This window comes from Paramisgurnus dabryanus, chromosome 4 (assembly GCF_030506205.2).
Source record: "Paramisgurnus dabryanus chromosome 4, PD_genome_1.1, whole genome shotgun sequence".
Lineage (NCBI taxonomy): Eukaryota > Metazoa > Chordata > Actinopteri > Cypriniformes > Cobitidae > Paramisgurnus > Paramisgurnus dabryanus.
This window is the reverse complement of record NC_133340.1, coordinates 50,916,383-50,939,400: the sequence shown is the minus strand read 5'-3', so window position 1 is coordinate 50,939,400 and position 23,018 is coordinate 50,916,383. Positions and strand designations below refer to the sequence as shown.

Sequence of the window (23,018 nt, the reverse complement as noted above, 5' to 3'; positions counted from 1 at the left end):
GCTTCGCTCCAAGAGACTTTTTTGTAGGTCTTGGGGTGATAGATGACCCTACCAAATTTCGTATCTGTAGGTTTTTCGTAGCGGCGGGGCTGTTCTCTTGAAATTTTGCAGGTGGCGCTATTGACCCATTTCTACACACCCACTTCTGGCGCCTATGCCACGTGTAAATTTTCGCCACTTCTGACGTGTGCGCAACGTTTTATGACTTTTTGAGCTTCTTTAGCCTGTCAAAATGCGATTCAATTAGCGATACTTTGCCAGGCCGCCACGGACACGCCCTTTAATGAAAAGTCAAGGTCGTTGCTTTTTATCATCACACAAGGTCTTGAGATTACACTGGTGAAATATGATGTTGATATGGTTAAATACCTAAGAGCAGTAAGTCACAGCATCAAACATGGTATTTCCTGCTGCCTCTAGGTGGCGCTATGAGTGTTACTGAATTATGCCATGTTGATGTGTTCAGGCCTGGACCCTTATAAAACGTGTGAAGTCAGGGGCAGATCGGACAATGTATGCCTGAATTACATCAGCTTCCTGTTTCATGGCGAAACATTACACTTTGCCAGGCCGCCACGGACACGCCCTCCAATGAAAAGTCAAAAGCTCCGCAATTTAGCATCGCAAAGGCCTTTAGATGATACTGACCAAATATGATGATGATCGGATTAAATCTCTAGGAGGAGTTCGTTAAAGTACGACGCTTGGAAATGTCAAAAAATGACAGAGAAAATTCAAAATGGCAGATTTCCTGTGGGGTTTAGAGCTTAGCTCCAAGAGACTTTTTTGTAGGTCTTGGAGCAATAGATGATCCTACCAAATTTCGTATCTGTAAGTTTTTCGTAGTGGGGGGGCTGTTCTCTTGAAATTTTGCAGGTGGCGCTATCGAGCCATTTTTACACGCCCACTTCTGACGCCTATACTTTTCGGGTATGTTTAGGCCCTCAAAAATGCGATCCATTTCGAAGAAGAAGAAGAAGAAGAAGAAGAAGAAGAAGAAGAAGAAGAAGAAGAAGAAGAAGAAGAAGAAGAAGAAGAAGAAGAAGAAGAAGAAGAAACGAAGCAAAAACAATAGGGTCCTCACACCCTGGTGTGCTCGGGCCCTAATAATAATAATAAACGGAGCAAAAACAATAGGGCTTTGCACCTTTCGGTAATAAAAAATATAGCTGCAAGCAGCAATGGCGGGCCCTCGCACGTTTTTTTACCGCTACACGGTGCGTTCGAGAAAACGATGCACGGTGGGCAAGGGCATCAAGTGGGTAAATACCAGTGGGCTATTTCATGTTGTTACTGAGCCATTTGGGGACTGTAGCTAAAAAAACCCCACATTTTAGACAAACAGGGGCACTAGTGAGCCACTTAAGAGACACGCCTATGTCTGACCTTTTTGTGCAAACTAAACAGCCGACAACTCTGATGTGTGTGCCAACTTTAAGGTTAATCTAATCACGCCAAGAGCCTTAAATATGCCTGAAATAAAAGTAAAGTTTGCGGCATTGCCATGGAAACAGCGTTCGAGACAACCAAAAATCCCTTCGCAATTTATCATCTACTATGTCTCGGCTTCATGTTGACCACTTTTGGTGTCAATCGCATGATTATTCTAGAAGGAGTATTTAAAAGAACATCGGCGTCAACTGAAAGGCTTAAATATGCCTTTAAAATGAAAGTAAAATTTGACGCGTTGCCATGGGAACAGCGTTCGAGATATCAAAAATCCCTTCGCAATTTATCATCTACTATGTCTCGGCATCATGTTGACCACTTTTGGTGTCAATTGCATGATTTTTCTAGAAGGAGTATTTAAAAGAACATAGCATGGAACTGTCAAAAAAAATCCAGCTTTGTGACTGACACACTTCCTGGCGCCTGGTGGTGGCGCTATACCCGGGAGTCACAATAGGCACATCGATGCGATCGGAATCTTCAGACGAACAAACACCCCGCATGGCATCACAATAAGATATTTTTTGCCTTAGAAATTAGACACTTCCTGTTTCTCTAAATTCGCCATAAATTCGTCGCCTCGCCATGGCAGAACCGTTCGAGATATCAAAAATCCCTTCGCAATTTAGCAAGTACAATGTCTCGACATCATGGTCACCACGTTTGGTGTCAATCCCATGAATCCACTAGGAGGAGTATTTAAAAGTTCAAAGAATGCATTTTTTAAACAATCCAAAATAGCCGACTTCCTGTTGGGCGGAGCTTAAATGTTAGAGGGCGAAAGTTGTTGGGGTCGATGAGATCTATATGCGTACCAACTCTCGTACATGTGCGTACATTTTTGCCCGATCTGTGCATCAATGTTTTTTTTTGGATTACAGGGGGCGCTATAGAGCCCCCGTGCCACGCCCGTGTTCCAGCCTTTGGATTTCTGCGATGACGGACGACTCTGACGTCTGTGCCAAATTTCAAGAGTTTTCGAGTATGTAAAGGCCCCCAAAATGTCCAAAAGTGTTAAAAAAAAATAAAAATAAAAAAAAAATATAGCTGCAAGCAGCAATGGCGGGCCCTCGCACGTTTTTTTACCGCTACACGGTGCGTCCGAGAAAACAATGCACGGTGGGCAAGGGCATCAAGTGGGTAAATATCAGTGGGCTATTTAATGTTGTTACTGAGCCATTTGGGGACTGTAGGTAAAAGAAACCCCACATTTTAGACAAACGGGGGCGCTAGTGAGCCACTAAAGAGACACGCCTTTGTCTGACCTATTTGTCCACTCTGAACAGCCGACAACTCTGATGTTTGTGCCGACTTTTAGGTTAACCTAAGCACGCCAAGAGTCCTAAATATGCCTGAAATAAATGTAAAGTTTGGGGCGTTGCCATGGGAACAGCGTTCGAGATATCAAAAATCCCTTCGCAATTTATCATCTACTATGTCTCGGCATCATGTTGACCGCTTTTGGTGTCAATAGCATGAATATCCTAGAAGGAGTATTTAAAGGAACATCGGCGTCAACTGAAAGGCTTAAATATGCCTTTAAAATGAAAGTAAAATCTGACGCGTTGCCATGGGAACAGCGTTTGAGATATCAAAAATCCCTTCGCAATTTATCAACTACAATGTCTCAGCATTATGTTGACAACTTCTGGAGTCAATCACATTATTTCCTCAGGAGGAGTATTTAAAAATTTACCGCATGCAGCTGTAAGGTTTAAATATGCCTTAAAAATGAAAGTAAAGTTTGACAGGTTGTCATGGGAACAGCGTTTGAAATATCAAGAATCCCTTCGCAATTTATCATCTACAATATCTCGGCTTCATGTTGACCACTTTTGGTGTCAATCGCATGAATATTCTAGAAGGAGTATATAAAAGTTCACTGCATGCAACTGTACGGCTTAAATATGCCTTTAAAATGAAAGTAAAGTTTGACACGTTGCCATGGGAATAGCGTTCGAGATATCAAAAATCCCTTCGCAATTTATCATCTACAATGTCTCGGCATCATGTTGACCACTTCTGGTGTTAATCGCATGAATATCCTAGAAGGAGTATATTAAAGGAACATCGGCGTCAACTAAAAGGCTTAAATATGCCTTTAAAATGAAAGTAAAGTTTGACGCGTTGCCATGGGAACAGCGTTTGAGATATCAAAAATCCCTTCGCAATTTATCATCTACAATCTCTCGGCTTCATGTTCACCACTTTTGGTGTCAATTGCATGATTTTTCTAGAAGGAGTATTTAAAAGAACATAGCATGGAATTGTCAAAAAAAATCCAGCTTTGTGACTGATACACTTCCTGGCGCCTGGTGGTGGCGCTATACCCGGGAGTCACAAAAGGCACATCGATGCGATCGGAATCTTCAGACGAACAAACACCCTGCATGGCATCACAATAAGATATTTTTTGCCTTAGAAATTAGACACTTCCTGTTTCTCTAAATTCGCCATAAATTCGTCGCCTCGCCATGGCAGAACCGTTCGAGATATCAAAAATCCCTTCGCAATTTAGCAAGTACAATGTCTCGACATCATGATCACCACGTTTGGTGTCAATCCCATGAATCCACTAGGAGGAGTATTTAAAAGTTCAACGAATGCATTTTTTAAACAATCCAAAATAGCCGACTTCCTGTTGGGCGGAGCTTAAATGTTAGAGGGCGAAAGTTGTTCGGGTCGATGAGATCTATATGCGTACCAACTCTCGTACATGTGCGTAAATTTTTGCCCGATCTGTGCATCAATGTTTTTTTTTGCATTACAGGGGGCGCTATAGAGCCCCCGTGCCACGCCCGTGTTCCAGCCTTTGGATTTCTGCGATGACGGACGACTCTGACGTCTGTGCCAATTTTCAAGAGTTTTCGAGTATGTTAAGGCCCCCAAAAAGTCCAAAAGTGTTAAAAAAAATAAAAAAATAAATAAAAATAAAAATAAAAATAATAATCCGAGCAAAAACAATAGGGCTTCGCACCTACGGTGCAGGCCATTCTGGCCTGCTCCTCGGTGCTCGAGCCCTAATAAAAAAATATAGCTGCAAGCAGCAATGGTGGGCCCTCGCACGTTTTTTTACCGCTACACGGTGCGTCCGAGAAAACGATGCACGGTGGGCAAGGGCATCAAGTGGGTAAATATCAGTGGGCTATTTAATGTTGTTACTGAGCCATTTGGGGACTGTAGGTAAAAGAAACCCCACATTTTAGACAAACGGGGGCGCTAGTGAGCCACTTAAGAGACACACCTATGTCTGACCTGTTTGTGCACACTTAACAGCCGACAACTCTGATGTGTGTGCCGACTTTTAGGTTAATCTAAGCACGCCAAGAGTCCTAAATATGCCTGAAATAAATGTAAAGTTTGGGGCGTTGCCATGGGAACAGCATTCGAGATATCAAAAATCCATTCGTAATTTATCATCTACAATGTCTCGGCATCATGTTGACCACTTCTGGTGTCAATCGCATGATTATTCTAGAAGGAGTATTTAAAAGAACATCGGCGTGAACTTAAAGGCCTAAATAAGCCTTTAAAATGAAAGTAAAGTTTGGCGCGATGCCATGGGAACAGCGTTCGAGATATCAAAAATCCCTTCGCAATTTATCATCTACAATGTCTCAGCATTATGTTGACCACTTCTGGAGTCAATCACATTATTTACCCAGGAGGAGTATTTAAAAGTTTACCGCATACAGCTGTAAGGTTTAAATATGCCTTAAAAATGAAAGTAAAGTTTGACAGGTTGCCATGGGAACAGCGTTCGAGATATCAAAAATCCCTTCGCAATTTATCATCTACAACAGAGGTGTAAAGTACTTGAGTAATTTTACTTGATTACTGTACTTAAGTATTATTTTTGGGGATTTTTACTTTACTTGAGTACAATTTAAAATCAGTACTTTTACTTTTACTTCATTACATTTTTTAAGAAAAAAAAGTACTTTTTACTCCTTACAATTTTATTTACAGTCAAAAAGTACTTATTTTTTAGAGATCACTTTATTCTATTTTCCCTTATTCTTACCAAACCAATTGAATTGTGCTGACGGCCAGTTATTTATTTTCCTTGGCCGGGAAACAGCGTGCCACTCCCTGAAATTCATAGGGTCGTAGCTCAGGCACCTTCAGTCCGGGGTGTTCGCCCTTCGGGTCCCTTATCCTACCTGAGAGGGCCTTTTCAACGAGCCAACCCCCGACTCTCTAACCCTTTCTGTAGCCGACGGTCTCCTGAATTTCAAACGTCCGTGGCTCGGTCGCTTTAAGTCCTAGGCATTCACCCTTGGCGTCCCTTATCCTACCTGAGAGGGCCTTTCCAATGAGCCAACCCTGACGCTCTAACCCTTTCCCCGGCTGAGATACACTTTCCCCGGCTGAGATACAGCGGTCATTCCCCTGATTTTCCCACAACTGTAGCTTGGATGCCTTTGGGTCGCTTATACCCGAGGGGACTTAAGGTGCCCGAGCTACAGACGTGGAAAAAATCTGGGAAAGGACCACCGTATCTCGGCCGGGGAAAGGGCTAGAGACTCGTGGGTGGCTTGTTGTAAAGGCCCTCTTGGGTAGGATAAGGGACCTGAAGAGCGAACGCCCTGGACTTACGGTACCTGAGCTAAGGCCAAGGAAAAATCCGGGAAGGGTTGACCATATCTCGGCCCGAGAAAGGGCTAGAGACTCGCGAGTGGGCTCGTCGGATAAAGATTTTTTTGCTTCTTTGAAACCGACAACACATTAAGCCAGCAAAGAGTTGGATGGATATCTGGCCTGAGTTTCAGACACCAGGAAGTCTCTGCTCACATTCCCTGCTATTTGCAGCCTCTCTATCAAGACTAAGACCTTGTTCACGCTGTCAGTCCAAATCTGATTTTGTTGCATGTCTGACTGGACAGACTCACTGTCCACATTGTGTATCACAACTGTTAAGATCCGATCTGTGCGTCCTGTAGGGTTTTGCCATTTTCTGGATTATCTGCACTGTTTCTATGGGAATGACGTCACACTGGCACAACAATCGTGTTCACATTTTACGTGACGCAACAGCATGACGTAACCGAAAAGCTACAAAAATACGATCAGAGCGGTCAGACTTAAATGTATTTCTGGAAATGTGATTTGAAAAGTATTTCAAACCACCTCTGGATATAGCTTGAAACAGAAAAGAAAAAAAACTGATTTCATGTGGTTTTTAGCCGTTCACACGTTCTAAATGTGATTGGGTTCCAATCGAATATGCACCAAAATCAGATTTGGACTGACAGTGTGAACAAGAACTAATACAACTCTTTCTGCACTGGCTGTCTGTGAGATGCTTGATTCTCAATTTTGAAAATCAGCTTCTGCTTTAGTTAAATTCGAGTAGCATGTTGCATACTGAAATTAGGTCGTTTTATATTTTGATAATGAAATACAATTAAATACAAACAGTTGTAAAGCAGGATAAAAACCTGTATGTGGTGCATTCACTTCATGTTTTTAGAGATTAAAAGGTTAAACAAGAATCTCTAGTTTAAATTTTTCCTGTTACTTTTACTTTTTTAATACTCAAGTACAATTTTAATGTGGTACTTTTTACTTTTACTCAAGTATAATTCTGGCCAGATACTTTTACTTTTAATTGAGTAAAATTTACACTCAGTACTTGTACTTTCACTTGAGTAACATTTTTGAGTACTTTTTACACCTCTGATCTACAATGTCTTGGCATCATGTTGACCACTTTTGGTGTCAATCGCATAAACATTGTAGGAGGAGTATTTAAAAGAACATCGCATGGAACTGTCAAAAAAAATCCACCTTTGTGACTGACACACTTCCTGGCGCCTGGTGGTGGCGCTATACCCGGGAGTCACAATAGGCACATCGATGCGATCAGAATCTTCAGACGAACAAACACACCGCGTGTCATCACAATAAGACATTTTTTGCCTTTGATATTAGACACTTCCTGTTTCTCTGATGTCGCCATAAATTTGTCGCCTCGCCATGGCAACACCGTTCGAGATATCAAAAATCCCTTCGCAATTTAGCAAGTCCAATGTCTCAACATCATGTTCACCACGTTTGGTGTCAATCGCATGCATCCTCTAGGAGGAGTATTTAAAAGTTCAACGCATGCATTTATTAAACAATCCAAAATAGCCGACTTCCTGTTGGGCGGAGCTTAACTGTTAGAGGGCGAAAGTTGTTCGGGTCGATGAGATCTATATGCGTACCAACTCTCGTACATGTGCTTACATGTTTGCCCGATCTGCGCAACAATGTTTGTTTTTGCATTACAGGGGGCGCTACAGAGCCCCCGTGCCACGCCCGTGTTCCAGCCTTTGCCCGGTCGCAATGACGGACGACTTTGACGTGTGTGCCAAATTGCAAGAGTTTTCGAGTATGTTTAGGCACCCAAAATGGCCAAAAGTGTTAAAAAAAAAAAAAAAATAATAATAATAATAATAATAATAATCCGAGCAAAAACAATAGGGCTTCGCACCATTCGGTGCAGGCCATTCTGGCCTGCTCCTCGGTGCTCGGGCCCTAATAAAAAAAAAAAAAATAATAAATCCGAGCAAAAACAATAGGGCTTCGCACCTACGGTGCAGGCCATTCTGGCCTGCTCCTCGGTGCTCGGGCCCTAATAAATCCGAGCAAAAACAATAGGGCTTCGTACCTTTCGGTGCAGGCCATTCTGGCCTGCTCCTCGGTGCTCGGGCCCTAATAATAAACGGAGCAAAAACAATAGGGTCCTCACACCCTGGTGTGCTCGGGCCCTAATAAACTGAGGACTGTAAGTTATTGAACCTTATAAACATTTTCATGCAGATACAGTCCCATAGACAAAAGGAACATAACAGCAGCTAAAATTCAATTAGGAATTAGACTTGGACATTAGGGATGCACAATCTTGATTTTTCATGGCCGATTTTTATACCGATTTTCTTAAAAAGCAAATTGTCCGATTCTGATCCGATTTCCAGGTTTTTTTTCTTATCAAGCAACAAACGAGAAAGAATGAAAGTATACATAAACAATATGTTTATTTGGTATTTAACAGGCTAAACTTGGTTTGGCTATTGAAAACAATAACTTTAACCATCTTAAATTAACAGCAGTAACTGTGCAGTAGGCTACGTTCAATACAAACATAAGTGGTTAAATGAGACCATGACATGGATGGTTGAGTGAGGATTGATGGTCTTGCCTGTTTTGCATTATCAACAGACTTTTGATACTTATTGTGTTCTATCAAGTGATGAATTTATGTGTCTGACAAAGTTTGCGGCGAATGCAGGGCTCTCAGGTTTTATTTAAAAGTTTGGAGAGAGATAACATCTGTTAGGGGAGAGGCCCCTCTGCCCCACCAAATTCTCAAGTTTTTGCTAGCAGTTCGATGTTACCTATTATTCATAACTGACCAGCACAAATATAAATTATAACAATTGGTAAGTCTGATAAGAGAGAGAGAGACGCAAGAGAGAGAGATGCAAGAGAGAGACGCAAGAGAGACAGACGCAAGAGAGAGACGCAAGAGAGAGAGACGCAAGAGAGAGAGACGCAAGAGAGTGGCCACACTGTTGTCGGAGCTCTGTCGAGATCATCATCTAAATCCTATTTTTCTACTATCTTGTTCCTATCTATATAATATAACTCACTAGTTCATCTTAGGAATACCTTACCGTGACGATTATTCAACAGTATCAGTAACTGAAACGATTTATCGCTGGTAAACACCCAGTATTAGCATATAGCCCGCTAGCGTAAACAAACGGGGAAACGCTGCTCCGTGCATTGGAGCTCCGTCGAGGTCATCATCTAAATCCTATTTTCTTACTATCTCGTTCCTATCTATATAATATAACGTACAAATTTATCTTAGGAATACTTTACCGTGACGATTATTGAACAGTATTAATAAGTAAAACGATCTATCACTAGTAAACACCTAGTGTTAGCATATAGCCCGCTAGCACTCGCTCACTGTTTGTTTACTGTAAATCTGCCTTCCTTTTCGATCTATTGGTGGACACATCCGATGTATGTTTTTCAGACCTTTCCTCACCAGAGCGGGAAGCTGTGGAGGAGTTGTTGCCCGGCATTCGCACCAGACGGTACAGCTTGCCACACATCACCCTGGCTCCAGGCACCCGGAGACGACCAAGGCATGCAACGAGCGAGCACCCATCTCGATGCAGCTTCACGGACCGCGTTCGGGCGAACGGAGACGCTATCGCACAGCATGAAAACGGTAAGACTCCGCTTGTCATTGTAACCTGCACTACTTGCCACATGTACAGTTTAGCTTCTTCCGTCAGCACAGAGGGGTTTACATGTGTTAAATGTATTGAAGTAGTAAGGCTAACGGAGAAGGTTGCAGAACTAGAAGCGCACATCCGAACGCTCGTTGAGGACGGTAAAACCGCTAATGTTAATGTTTCAAACACTGTTTCGGGTGCGCCTACTGTAACGCGTAGTACACATAGCTCGGTTTCGGCAACTGAGTTAACACGGCCGACTAACTGGGTGACTATCAGGCGGCGTAGTCATATTCGATGCCCATCGAAGTCCCCCCTAGTAATTTCTAACAGATTCGACATCCTAAGCAATACACCGGCTGAGACATCTGTTAAAGGTGCCCTTGTTATTGGAGACTCGATACTAAAGAACGTGAACATTGAGGCACCAGCCACCATAGTTGACTGTATACCGGGAGCCAGATCGTCAGACATTAGATCCAAACTTAAAATGCTGGCTAATGCTAAGCGTAAGTTTTCAAAAATTGTTATTCATGCCGGCGCAAATGACACCAGACTCCGCCAGTCGGAGATCACAAAAGAAACTATTAAAGAGGTGTGTGAAATTGCAAAAAAAATGTCAGATAATGTAATATGCTCTGGTCCCCTCCCCGCCTACCGGGGTGATGAAACTTATAGCAGATTAGTGTCTCTTCACCACTGGATGTCAAAATGGTGCCCTCAGCATAACGTAGTGTTTATAGACAATTGGAAGCACTTCAGGGGGAGACCTGACCTGCTAAAGAGAGATGGCCTTCATCCGTCATCGGAAGGAAATGCTATACTCTCTAGAAATCTGACCAATACTCTTAATTCTAATACAGTCTGACTACCCAGGGCCCAGGTCAGGAAACAGATAGATCGGCCTACCCGTCCATCTGTTAGCTGCTCTGACATGTCAAGATCACATATATCGCAGAACTTAGAGTCTATCTTACCAGAGTATCAACACATTTCAACTGTGTGCGTTCCTCGAACAAAAGAATACAGAGCACCGTTTACCTCGTCTCGTACAAATCTTACTAACATAAAATTAGAAAACAATACGTTTACAGATGAACCTCGAATGTTAAAATTCGGCCTTCTTAACATTAGATCGCTTACCAATAAGGAACCCATTGTCAATGAAATAATTACTGACCAAAACTTAGATGCACTCTCTTTAACAGAAACCTGGCTTAAAGCAGACGATTACATTAGTTTAAACGAATCCACCCCACAAGACTACTATTACAAACATGAACCGCGATTAAAGGGGAGAGGGGGTGGTGTAGCTACAATATACAACAACATTTTTAAAGTTAACCAAAAATCTGAACTAAAATTTAATTCATTTGAAATAATGCTATTAAATATGGAAATAACTGATCGTAACCATAAACAGCTCTCTTTTGTCCTTGCTACAATCTATAGACCTCCGGGCCATCATGCAGATTTTCTTAAAGAAATATCAAATTTCCTGTCTGACCTCGTAGTCACTGTAGATAAAGCTCTTATCGTTGGTGACTTTAATATACACGTTGATAACCCAACAGATACATTAGGATTAGCGTTTATAGATATTCTAAATTCTCTCGATATTAGACAAAACGTGACAGGGCCCACGCATACCCGTAGGCACACATTAGACTTATATATATATATCTCCCAAGGGTTGTATATATATATATCTCCCAAGGGTTTTTTCCTCCTAGGACTTTTTTTTACTTCCCCGTAAAAAATTCCGGGGTTTTTTTCTCCTAGGGGGTTTTTCAACCCGGGAAGGCAGCCTTTTTGGGCTTAACTTCTATACGTTACATTAGTAATACGTTTGCTTCTAATGTTGATTTATAGCCGCAGCAAATTTAGCTGCTTGTGCTATCATGTATTATGTTATGCTATCTGTCGATTTTCTGTGCTTTTCACTACATCTATTATGTAAAGCTGCTTTGATACAATTACCAAATTGTGAAAAGCGCTATATAAATAAAATTGAATTGAATTGAATTGAACTTAATTCTGTCACTCGGGCTCAATATTAATGAAATCGAGATATCACCTCAGAGCGATGCAGTTTCAGACCATTGCCTTGTCTCATACACGGTACTTCTAGATAGGATCACTCGATCCACAATATGCTACCGACTAGACAGAACAATAATTTCAACCACTAAAGATAACTTTATTAGCACTCTTCCAGACCTGTTCCAAATGAAACATGTAGCAGATAATCCTGAAGATCTAGATATTGTAATAGAAAACCTGAACAGTATTTGTTCTAACACATTGGATGCCGTAGCTCCAATTCGAAAAAAGAGAATCAAAGAAAAAACGCCAGCTCCATGGTACGACCATCATACCGCATCCCTTAAAAAGGCTGCTAGAAAAATTGAAAGAAATTATAGAAGCACAAAGTTAGAGGTATGGCGTGCAGCATAGAAAGAGAGTGTTAAACACTACAGACAGGCTATAAAAATTGCCAGATCTACGTATCTCAGCAATCTTATTAAAGAAAATCATAATAACCCTCGCTTCCTCTTTAGCACAGTTGCGAAACTGACTAGAAATAAAGAACAAACAGAACCCCCTAATAAACTCCCACACAATAGTAATGACTTCATGAACTTCTTTACTAAGAAAATTATGATTATTAGGGAAAACATTGTAGGTACCCAAGCAGCCACCACTCTACCCAGTAATATATTTAACGCTAGCTTACCATACGAACATCTTGAGTCATTTAAACCTACTACAATAGAAGAGCTATCTAAATTAGTAGCGTCATCCAAATCATCATCCTGTATATTGGACCCTGTTCCCACAAAATTACTCAAAGAGGTATTCCCTGACTGTAGTGTCTAACCCAGTACTAAATGTATTTAACTCATCACTAGAATTAGGCTACGTTCCAACAGCTTTCAAATTAGCAGTTATTAGACCGCTCATTAAAAAAACAAACCTTGACCAGGGAGATCTAAATAACTTTAGACCAATCTCAAATCTCCCTTTTCTTTCCAAAATATTAGAAAAAGTAGTGGCAAGCCAGCTACGTACATTCTTAGCAAATAATAGTACATATGAAAAGTTCCAATCAGGATTCAGGCCCCACCATAGCACAGAGACAGCGCTGCTTAGAGTTACAAATGACCTTCTCCTAACATCCGATCGTGGCGAAATATCACTCCTTATATTATTAGACCTTAGTGCAGCCTTTGACACAATAGATCACACAATCTTACTTAATAGGCTAGAAAACTATGTTGGCATCAGTGGTCAAGCGCTAGCCTGGTTCAGATCGTATCTAACCAATCGCTATCACTTTGTTTATGTAAATGAGGAGGAGTCACATCACTCCCTGGTTAAATACGGCGTACCGCAGGGATCAGTTTTAGGTCCTATCCTGTTCTCGTTATATATGTTACCTCTGGGAGATATCATCAGGAATCATAACATACAGTTTCACTGCTACGCAGATGACACTAGGGCTGTTCCGAATACCATTTTTTGAGCTTCGAAGCTCTAGTAGAAATAAAATCGAATATTCGAAGCTTCGGAAGGAGGGGCTGAAAATATTTTTCTCTTTAATAAAGGCAGGAATCTGTGTGTGTGTGTGTGTGTGTCTGTTTATCTACAGTTTTATTATGTGGCGGATGTGTTGCTGCGGACTCAAGGGAGTGTAGTGCCTTTTTTTCGTGCAATATGGACATGTGACACGTTTAGAATAAACTTTAAGAAATAAACTTTAAAAATACTACAGAACAGCGCAAGCTGGAAGCGGCGTGCCCCTCTCACGCGTCCTGCGAGAACAGCATTAGTGAAACAAAACACAAGAGCAATACTTTTAATAAGGTAGCCTAACATTTTTCTAACAAATAAACATTCCCGTATCAGAAATTAGCAGCACAGTAATTACTGACAACGTAGGGTAGGCTATTTAAATAAACAACGAAAATAAATGAACGAAGTTCAACAAACTGTAATAAAACGGTAGCATACTTTCAAAATCAAGTTTATTTATAACACTTACACCATCAATATGTTTTTTCATCAGCAGAACAATAAAGAAGATATTTTGCAGAAACCCCAGTGCTCCGTCATGCAAGTCAACCGATCCGCACACTTTAACAGCTAAAGCATATATATCCAATACAAAAGTAATCCCCCATAACTCTGTGTGACATATTGACGTCTTGTGAAGCAAATCAATCAGTTTTTGCAAGAAACTGAACGTTATTTACAACACTATTAGCGTGAATGCCAAAGCAGGAAGCGCGCTTTCCGTTCGAGGCGATCTCTTCCACTGGTGCTGTTTGATGGCTGTTGACTATGGATGTTGGTCTCTCTGCGCCACCTACAGAGCGGGAGCGTGAAGCGCACTTCCTGCTTGGCAAAAGCTCTGCATTAACGCTGAAAAATATTTATATATATATATATATTCGAATCTCAAAACTGAAAATCGAATGTCAACCCACGGAACGAATATTCGAATATTCGAATTTTCTGGTCCAGCCCTAGATGACACACAGCTTTACATCTCCTCACATCCTAGCGAAACATACAATTTTTCTAAGCTATCAGACTGCATCAGCGATATAAGTGACTGGATGGCACATAACTTTCTTATGCTAAACTCCAATAAGACAGAGATACTTGTTATCGAACCGAATCGCTACAAATATAATATGACAGACTACAAGTTGCCCATAGATGGCTGCACTGTGGTGCCAACCTCCACGGTTAAGAATTTAGGTGTGATGTTCGACAGAAATTTATCCTTCGACAGCCATATCTCCAATGTCTGCCGCACAGCATTCTTCCACCTTAGAAATATCTCAAAAATATGCCATATGTTGTCTGCATCAGATGCAGAGAAGCTTATCCACGCTTTTATGACCTCTAGAATAGACTATTGTAACTCGTTACTCGGAGGATGCCATGCAAATCAGGTAAACAAGCTTTAGCTAGTTCAAAACGCTTCTGCGAGAGTTCTTACTCGATCTAAGAAGTATGACCGCATAAGCCCAATTCTGGCATCTTTACACTGGCTACCAGTTAAATATCGTATACAATTTAAAATATTACTAATCACCTACAAAGCCTTAAATGGCCTAGCACCCTCATATCTTAGAGAATTATTATCAGAATACAATCCATCACGTGCATTGCGGTCACAAAATTCTGGCCTCTTAATAATCCCTAAAATATCAAAAGTGTCTAAAGGTGGCAGATCCTTTTCCTACTTAGCCCCTAAGCTATGGAATGATTTACCAACCGACGTCCGAAAATCAGAGACAGTAGATAACTTTAAATCTAGACTTAAAACTTTTCACTTTAACAAGGCATTCGCATAGTTTGTTTTAGCAATAGTACTTATCTCCCAATAGCTAGCTTGTACAACCTAATAAATTAATGAATAAATTAAAACCTTTTTTTCGTCAACACTCCAAAGCATGGTAAATGTCATTAATACTCTTTAGTAATATGCTGAAACTTTGAATTGGTTGTCGATTGAGTCTTAATTGCCAAATATGGTCGGTTTGCAATTTTGGCCTTTTTCCCATGGCCTTAAAATAGTATGTCATACAGAACCGTTTGCCACTGTACGTTAGTATTAACGACGGCAGTGGGGCCTCTGGCCTTAGTCAAACGAGTTCTGTTTCTGTTTCTAAAATCATCAACTATATGTAATACACTTATTTCCCAATAGCTAGCTTGTACAACCTAATAAATAAATAAATTAATGAATAAACTAAAACCTTTTTTTCGTCAACATTCCAAAACATGGTAAATGTCATTAATACTCTTTAGTAATATGCTGAAACTTTGCATTGGTTGTCGATTGAGTCTTAATTGCCAAATATGGTCGGTTTGCAATTTTTGGCCTTTTCCCCTGGCCTTAAAAATAGTATACAGAACCGCTTGCCACTGTACGTTAGTATTAACGACGGCAGTGGGGCCTCTGGCCTTAGTCAAACGAGTTCTGTTTCTAAAATCATCAACTATATATGTAATACACTTAACCAGCAATAGTTAGCCTGCCCGGAACCGAGCTGACTAAAATCCACATTACTGTGTGACACTTGCTTTTTATGTGAACGGCCCCTACGCTAATAAGATTTTGTTTCTCTCTCCCTGTCTCGTCCTTGATCACGAGGACCAAGGCCGCCTTAATGCACGGGCTTACCTGGGCTGAAGCCCAGGGGCCTCCCAAGTTCAGGGGCCTCCCAAGTTCACGTTTATATTGTTTTGTAACTTGTCAGGTTATCTGTCAATCACTCTAACTGCACGTTACATGACTGCTGATTGGTCCGTGGTAACTTACTGTGAAATAAAATATCAGACGTAACAGATTTTTCTATTCCGCGTAATGTAATTAAGTGCGCGTTGTCAACTTGGCATTCCTGCATGTTAGACTGAGTGTGACAGAGAAACGGGAAATAATCCACCAACAAATGAAAGAGTAATTTCTGAAATCTCATAATAAGCACTGCAGGTCTCTCTCTCTCTCTTTCGCGCGCGCGCCCGCTCTCTCTGTGCTCGTGCAGCTGTCTGAGTCTCTGGCATGCAGAAGTCTCTCCAACTGTGCGCAAGATACTGTGCCGCCAAATAAAGAAAGGAGTTCCCGAACATATTAATGCTGTTCGTTGTTATAAAGTTTAAGTTTACTCGCGTTTATATCAGTGACGCGTGCGCAGCCGGAGCGATGTAGTTTGACGCGATGTTAGCTCACAGTACACATCTGTTGGTTTAGAAAGACGACGCAACGGTAAATGTGCAAGTCAAAGCGCGACAAGACCATCTCAAATAATCATCCCCTGATCGCACCATTCATATTTATAATCTCCTTATCTAAAGATCTTATATACAGGTATGTTCCCTGTCTGTTTTGTGCATATTCATACGTGTTCGTTTTAGCATAAATACTAAATACAATGCATACTATATCTTCAATAGCCTACAAAATAAATAACTGATTAAAAAACAAGATTCTGTCTATAAAGACGTATATTTTGTTAACATTAATGCATTTTCACTTTAAAACTAACTTTAACTTCTTATATTTTTAAACTGTGGTGAGCATTTAGTTAGTGAGTGGCAATTTTCTGCAAATTTGTATATTCCAAAAACTATAAAGCTTATAAACATAATATACTCTCACACATTTTGGTTTTATTTTCACCACAAGTTGCTGTGTGTGGTTGTTAAATAAAGTGTCTTGTGTTTATGCTCAAGTGGGCTCAGTGATATGTTAATAATGATATTATGGTGTTTTCTGGGTCAAAGAGGGAAAACTCACTGTTGTATGTATTGAAAGAAACTAATGCATTTTGTGATGTAGATTACCTAGATATTACACTTATTTTTTTTTAAATGAGACTATAAATTGAGGGTATGGGGGGCCTCCAAAACATCTCAGCCCCAGGGCCTCACATTGGGTTAAGGCGGCCCTGACGAGGACAATAGACCCTTTGCACGTGACGTCACGGTCTACTCCCGCGAATTATGGACGCCATGACGGACGGCGGAAGTGCTATATTGTAGACGGACGGCAAGCCGAACAAGTACGTGTTTGTGTTCGTTAGGGTCATAAAATGGTTATTTCGTGTTGCTATGATGCACCTACCATTACAGAAAAGTGGCATAAATACATTATTTTTACATGAATGTTATTGTTTAATGCTGCAGTGACCATAAAGTTATAGCTGCTAACTCCCACGCATCGCAATTGACCCCATTCTCACGCCACACATCCATTTTCACGATGTAAGTAGCTAAACCAGTGCTCGCAGTACTGACACTTTTATATTTAAGCGTACCTTCACTGTCTTTTGCGTGCCACCACTTCTCATGTTGCTGGTACTTTGCTGCAAAGAGTCAAAGAGCATTTCACTTTATGTGGCGCTGCGCAGGAAGTTCGGCAGCGAGGACATCAGAGTACCGCGAGAGCAAGTCGAAATGTTACAAAAGGGTCCGCCTTTACCTTTGCTCTCGCGTTACTCTGATGTCATACGCCGATCAGTCAGCTCCGCACCAGTCGAACACACAAAGCGTCAAGGTCTGGATGAAAAGCAGAGACCTGCCCGGATTCCACGCACGCAGATACCCTCAGAAAACAGCAATTTTAAGCAACCATCACTTGCGTGTGCATGTTTGCAAGCAGTACAAGCCTGCGTGATGTTTGCGGTGACAGGTTTTAATAAAAAAAAGTCAATTGATATTTGACATCTATAAACAATAATATATACGAAATATAATTATATGGTCTTGACATACACATTATCTGTTGCTTTAGTTTAATATAAACTACTCATTTGGTTTATTTGATTTTGACAGTCCCTCTATCACAAATCATCACTTTACGCTTCTCTTTCTCAGTGGATAAACTGAATCAAAGCTGCTGTTATCTGCAGTTATACATTTTACAGAGACCAGTAGCCCATTCATTAGATTTTATCAGAAGAAAAGCATAATAGAAGTGTATAAAATAATAGTAAAGACTCTAATCTCAGGCATTTAAACTCAGTAAAAGCTTTTATTTCAATTTAATTTCTAAAATATGATTCGATTTGTACTGTGAACCATTTTACCGCAGTCTTTTCCAACAATTTAACACAGAAATAGCTAAAATCCACACTATTATCAATTGGCAAATGGTTAGGACTCAGAAGTTGGCAGCTCTGCAGACTTTTAAAAGCCTTAAGATCAGCACCAGTCTATGAGGATATCCCGTTTACCACATAGTGGTACAAATCATGCGGGCTGAAGTCGGGCAGATTCGGCGATTTAATGAGGTCCGTGAAAATTGAAGGAGGAAGAAGGTAAGGGTCGGTATCCAGTCCCGCTATCTCTAACTTCTCTAAATAGCGCTTTTTGTGAGGACCTACCAAATGCCCTACCTCGACCGATAACGGAACAACAACTTCCTTAATATAAGAAGCCATGTATTTTAGTGTAATATATATTTAAACTGTTTAAAACTAATCAAAAATCCCGCTCGTCTATTACTAATCAACCTAGTGCGCCAGTGATTTTGCCGTCCAGCATGGCGTCGTCACGTGGTCTAGGTCACGTGTTTGCAAAGGGTCTATAAGACAAACAGATCCAGTTCCGGTAAATGTGAAAGTCGGCACACCTCTGATCTACTGGCTGTTCTTCAACGTGATGTCCAGCTGATTACTGACCAAAGACCACCGGCAGAACCCGCTTAATCTCCTTCCGTTTCAATGTGTATATATATATATCTCCCAAGGGTTTTTTCCTCCTAGGACTTTTTTTTTTACTTCCCCGGAAAAAATTCCGGGGTTTTTTTCTCCTAGGGGGTTTTTTAACCCGGGGAGGCAGCCTTTTTGGGCTTAACTTCTATACGTTACATTAGTAATACGTTTGCTTATAATGTTGATTTATAGCCGCAGCAAATTTAGCTGCTTGTGCTATCGTGTATTATGTTATGCTATCTGTCGATTTTCTGTGCTTTTCACTACATCTATTATGTAAAGCTGCTTTGATACAATTACCAAATTGTGAAAAGCGCTATATAAATAAAATTGAATTGAATAAAAGACAGACAAATTTATCCAAATTAAATAAATTGCTCTACATATAAAAAAATACAAATGTATCAAAATTAAAATTAAATCTGTATTATATACAGTAGGATTGCAGCACTTGCCATCAGCGTGTATTTTAAGCTGTGTTTAAGAGAGAGATAAGGTTACATGTTCAGTACTACATGGCAATAATAAGAAATACATCTCTGGTCCTTTCATTAATTTCAGGAAGCCTCTACGTTAGATTCAGGTAAGCTAAAGCTTCTGATTGCAAAGCAGTTGGAGAGTTTTTTTAATAAATCAAGCATAATTTAACACGTATTTGGCTATATTCAAGAAACCTGCGTTATTTACAGCATTTATCGGATCTTCTAACTTTCACTCTGAGCGTGCACGCGCATCCAAGAAGTGATTGACATCAGAGGAGCGCAAGAAAAACTTGAGACAGCTAAACTCACCAGATAACTTCCCTGCGCCTCGTCCATTAATGGTATATAGCAGGAAAAGTTATCAGTCTCTTAGAAATACAAGGTGTGAGTGTGTAAACTGACTGAAATGCGTGTATCTCACAATGCGTGAGACTTGAGAGCCCTTCGAATGTACTGTTGTTTCTCCGCGATTAACTTGTCCTTTGCACACATTGCAGCTTGTCCTGCGCACAGATTTCGAAATGCTTTTACACAAAAGACATGTTTGCGAATGAAAAATTTGGCCGAAAAAATAAAAAAAAACGGCCAGTTGCCAATCGCGCAAAAACTCTGACTCTGGCCGGTCAACCGGTGCATCCCTATTGGACATAAAAGGCTACACTACTTTACAAAGGTTTGACATTAATAAAATTGAAATATGCCAAGCCAGTATTTGAACTCAAGTCAACTTCATGCATATTTAAGGCTCTTGGCGTGCTTAGATTAGAATCGTTTGAGATGAGCAAATTCTGCACAGAATCGATCACCGGCGATCGCGGCAAGATGCGTGCTGGTAAGAAAAGTGTCTGTGTAACTGTATTTACTGGTATTTCAGTTGCATCTCTTTAATCTGCGATAAAATACGTAAACGCGATCTCTGCCTTTGCTGACATTTGTGGTCCACAATACAGTGAGATTCAAAAAGTGTCCGGCTTGCCTGCATTTTTTCACTCCTCCCCTCATTGCAGCCGCCTACTCTCACCTATATTTCAGGCGAGGCAAGGCGCATCTCAAACAAGCCTATTAACTTAAAATTTGGCACATACATCACAGTTGTCAGCTATTAAATGTGGACTAAAAGGTCAGACAAAGGCATGTCTCTTTAGTGGCTCACCAGCACCCAGGTTCGTCTAAAAAGGAGTTACTTTTATCTACAAGTCTTTTACCTAAAAGTCTTCTTTTACCTACAACCAAATAGGTCAGTAACAACATAAAACAGTCCACTTATATTTACCCACTTGATTCACGTGCCCATGTGGAGGCAGGACGATTTTACGCAAATAAATCGGCCATATAAGCTTTTTTTTACCTTTCCTGAGATCTCAATTCCAATTTCATCTAACACCTGGTTCACAATGTCCTGAGATTCTTCCTCATCATCAGAACCCTCAAAGATTTCATCCAGAGTGTCGTTCACTGTAAACAGATGAAAACACAGGAATAAATGCTGACTATGGTTAAATTAGGGCGCTGACCACAAATCATTATCGGGTTATTTTGCCATCAACTCTGGCAAAAATAACTCTAGGTTTTCCCCATCACATTTTAATGAAACCTGTTCCAACAACCAAAAAAAAAAAAAAAATTAACTAAGCTGCCTCTTACTCATCTCTTCTGTCATGTCCATCTTTGCTGTCTCCTTCTGAAAGTTCTGCAGGGTCTGCATAGTCTTCTGTGGATCCATCTTCTTATTGACAGCTTGCATTGTCTGTTTGAATGTTGTTTTATGAAGTTATGCATTTACGCATATTATACTGATGGGGTATCAATATACCACTAAGCGTGCTTGTTATGCAGACACAGATCAATACATGGCTCTAAATATGAATACATATTACATAAATAATGCACATACTTTGGTGGTTTTGGCCATAGCTCCAGCCATTTTCATCTGGGAGTTCATTAGCTTGGTTTGTGTGGACATGGAGGTAACCTTAGAGCTGACCGCATATGTACGAGTTTTCTGTTTTCTCACTTGTACAAGCTGCTTGGCTAAAACCTTACAGGCATCTCTGTTCCCCGTCTTGGCCATTTTCTTTATCTCCATCTCCTGTTATAAGAATAAATCGCAGAAGACAGCTGGCATTGGATTATAATTGTCTTACACAATTCTCCTGGAAAAATTATTCTTAACAAATTTACGAAGTCTGGACAATTAAGAATTTACCTGTCTATCTACCTATGATCGTATTTCTGTTGAGAAATGTTTAAATCATTGTCATTGGAGTATAAAGGAAAATAAGTATTCCATGGGAAAATATAATGTAGGGCTGGGTATCGATTCAGATGTTCCAAATCGATTCAATTTCGATTCACAAGCTATCAAAACTATTCGATTTCAATTCTAGTTTCGATTTTCGATTACGATTCTTGGATTGATTTTTACACTCGATTCTCAATTCAACTCAATGAATATAGATTTAATACAAACACTATATTTATAAAAAAGAACAGTGAACATAAGTTTGCAAGTGGGTTATTAATAAAAAAGAAATATACAAAGCCACAAACCTGTATATTAAACTCTTTTATTTTAGGTAATAGGTACACTTGGGTACATTAGGGGTGTTTTCACATATAGTTCATTTTAAAAGAACCAAACCCAGTTCACTTAAAGGATTAGTCCATTTTCTTAAAAGAAAAATCCAGATAATTTACTCACATCCATGTCATCCAAAATGTTGATGTCTTTCTTTGTTCAGTCGAGAAGAAATTATGTTTTTTGAGGAAAACATTGCAGGATTTTTCTAATTTTAATGGACTTTAATAGAGCCCAACATTTAATACTTATCTCAACACTTAACGTTTTTTTTCAACGGAGTTTCAAAGGACTATAAACAATCCCAAACGAGGCAAAAGGGTCTTATATAGCAAAACGATTGTCATTTTTGACCATAAAAATAACAAATATACACTTTTAAACCCCAACATCTCGTCATGTAGATCCGGTCGTGATGCGCCAGCTGACCCCACGCAATACGTCATGACGTCAAGAGGTCACAGAGGACGAACACGAAACTCCGCCCCAGTGTTTACTAGCGCTTGAAAGAGGACCGTTCCTACGTTGTTGTATGTCAACTGATACTAATTAATGTGGCAGTTTATTGTTTAAAATGGTCCGCAAATGTGCGTTTTATATATGTAACACGTGACCTCCCTACGTCACTACGCATTTACGTTAGGTCGCGCTGAACCGGACCTACATGAAAAGTTGTGGTTTAAAAGTACATATTTTTTATTTTTCTTGTCAAAAATGACAATCGTATTGCTAGATAAGACCCTTATGCCTCGTTTGAGATCGTTAATAGACCTTAGAAACTCCGTTGAAAAAAAACATTAAGTGTTGAGTTAAGTATTAAATGTTGGGCTCTATTAAAGTCCATTAAAATGAGAAAAATCCTGCAATGTTTTCCTCAAAAAACATAATTTCTTCTGGACTGAACAAAGAAAGACATCAACATTTTGGATGACATGGTGGTGAGTAAATTATCTGGATTTGTCTTTTAAGAAAATTTTATATTCCTTTAAAGTGAACCAGAAAAGATACTAGCCGAATATGATCTCAGTCCTTTTGGTGT

General features: G+C 40.2%; 2 protein-coding genes across 2 annotated transcripts in view; one reads left to right on the top strand and one right to left on the bottom strand.

Moving 5' to 3' along the window:
- Positions 1-23,018, bottom strand: part of chmp2bb (charged multivesicular body protein 2Bb) — a 39,935-nt gene that overhangs the window by 13,882 nt on the left and 3,035 nt on the right. The window contains exons 3-5 of the mRNA XM_065254906.1: positions 21,296-21,490; positions 21,046-21,148; positions 20,750-20,856 (exon numbers count right to left, since the gene is read on the bottom strand). Of these exons, the coding sequence (XP_065110978.1) occupies positions 20,750-20,856; positions 21,046-21,148; positions 21,296-21,490 (405 nt within the window). The remainder of the gene's footprint in view (positions 1-20,749; positions 20,857-21,045; positions 21,149-21,295; positions 21,491-23,018) is intronic.
- On the top strand, positions 8,604-11,398 carry LOC135736118 (uncharacterized). The gene is made up of 3 exons (XM_073814444.1): positions 8,604-8,610; positions 9,482-9,679; positions 9,785-11,398. Exons 1-3 carry the CDS (start codon positions 8,604-8,606, stop codon positions 10,552-10,554), a joined length of 975 nt encoding a protein of 324 aa, XP_073670545.1. The 3' UTR covers positions 10,555-11,398.

Excerpts from the sequence above, each read along its gene's own strand:
- LOC135736118 (XM_073814444.1), top strand. Across the intron at positions 9,680-9,784 it reads TATCGCACAGCATGAAAACG|TAAGGCTAACGGAGAAGGTT; the intron begins GTAAGACTCCGC and ends GTATTGAAGTAG.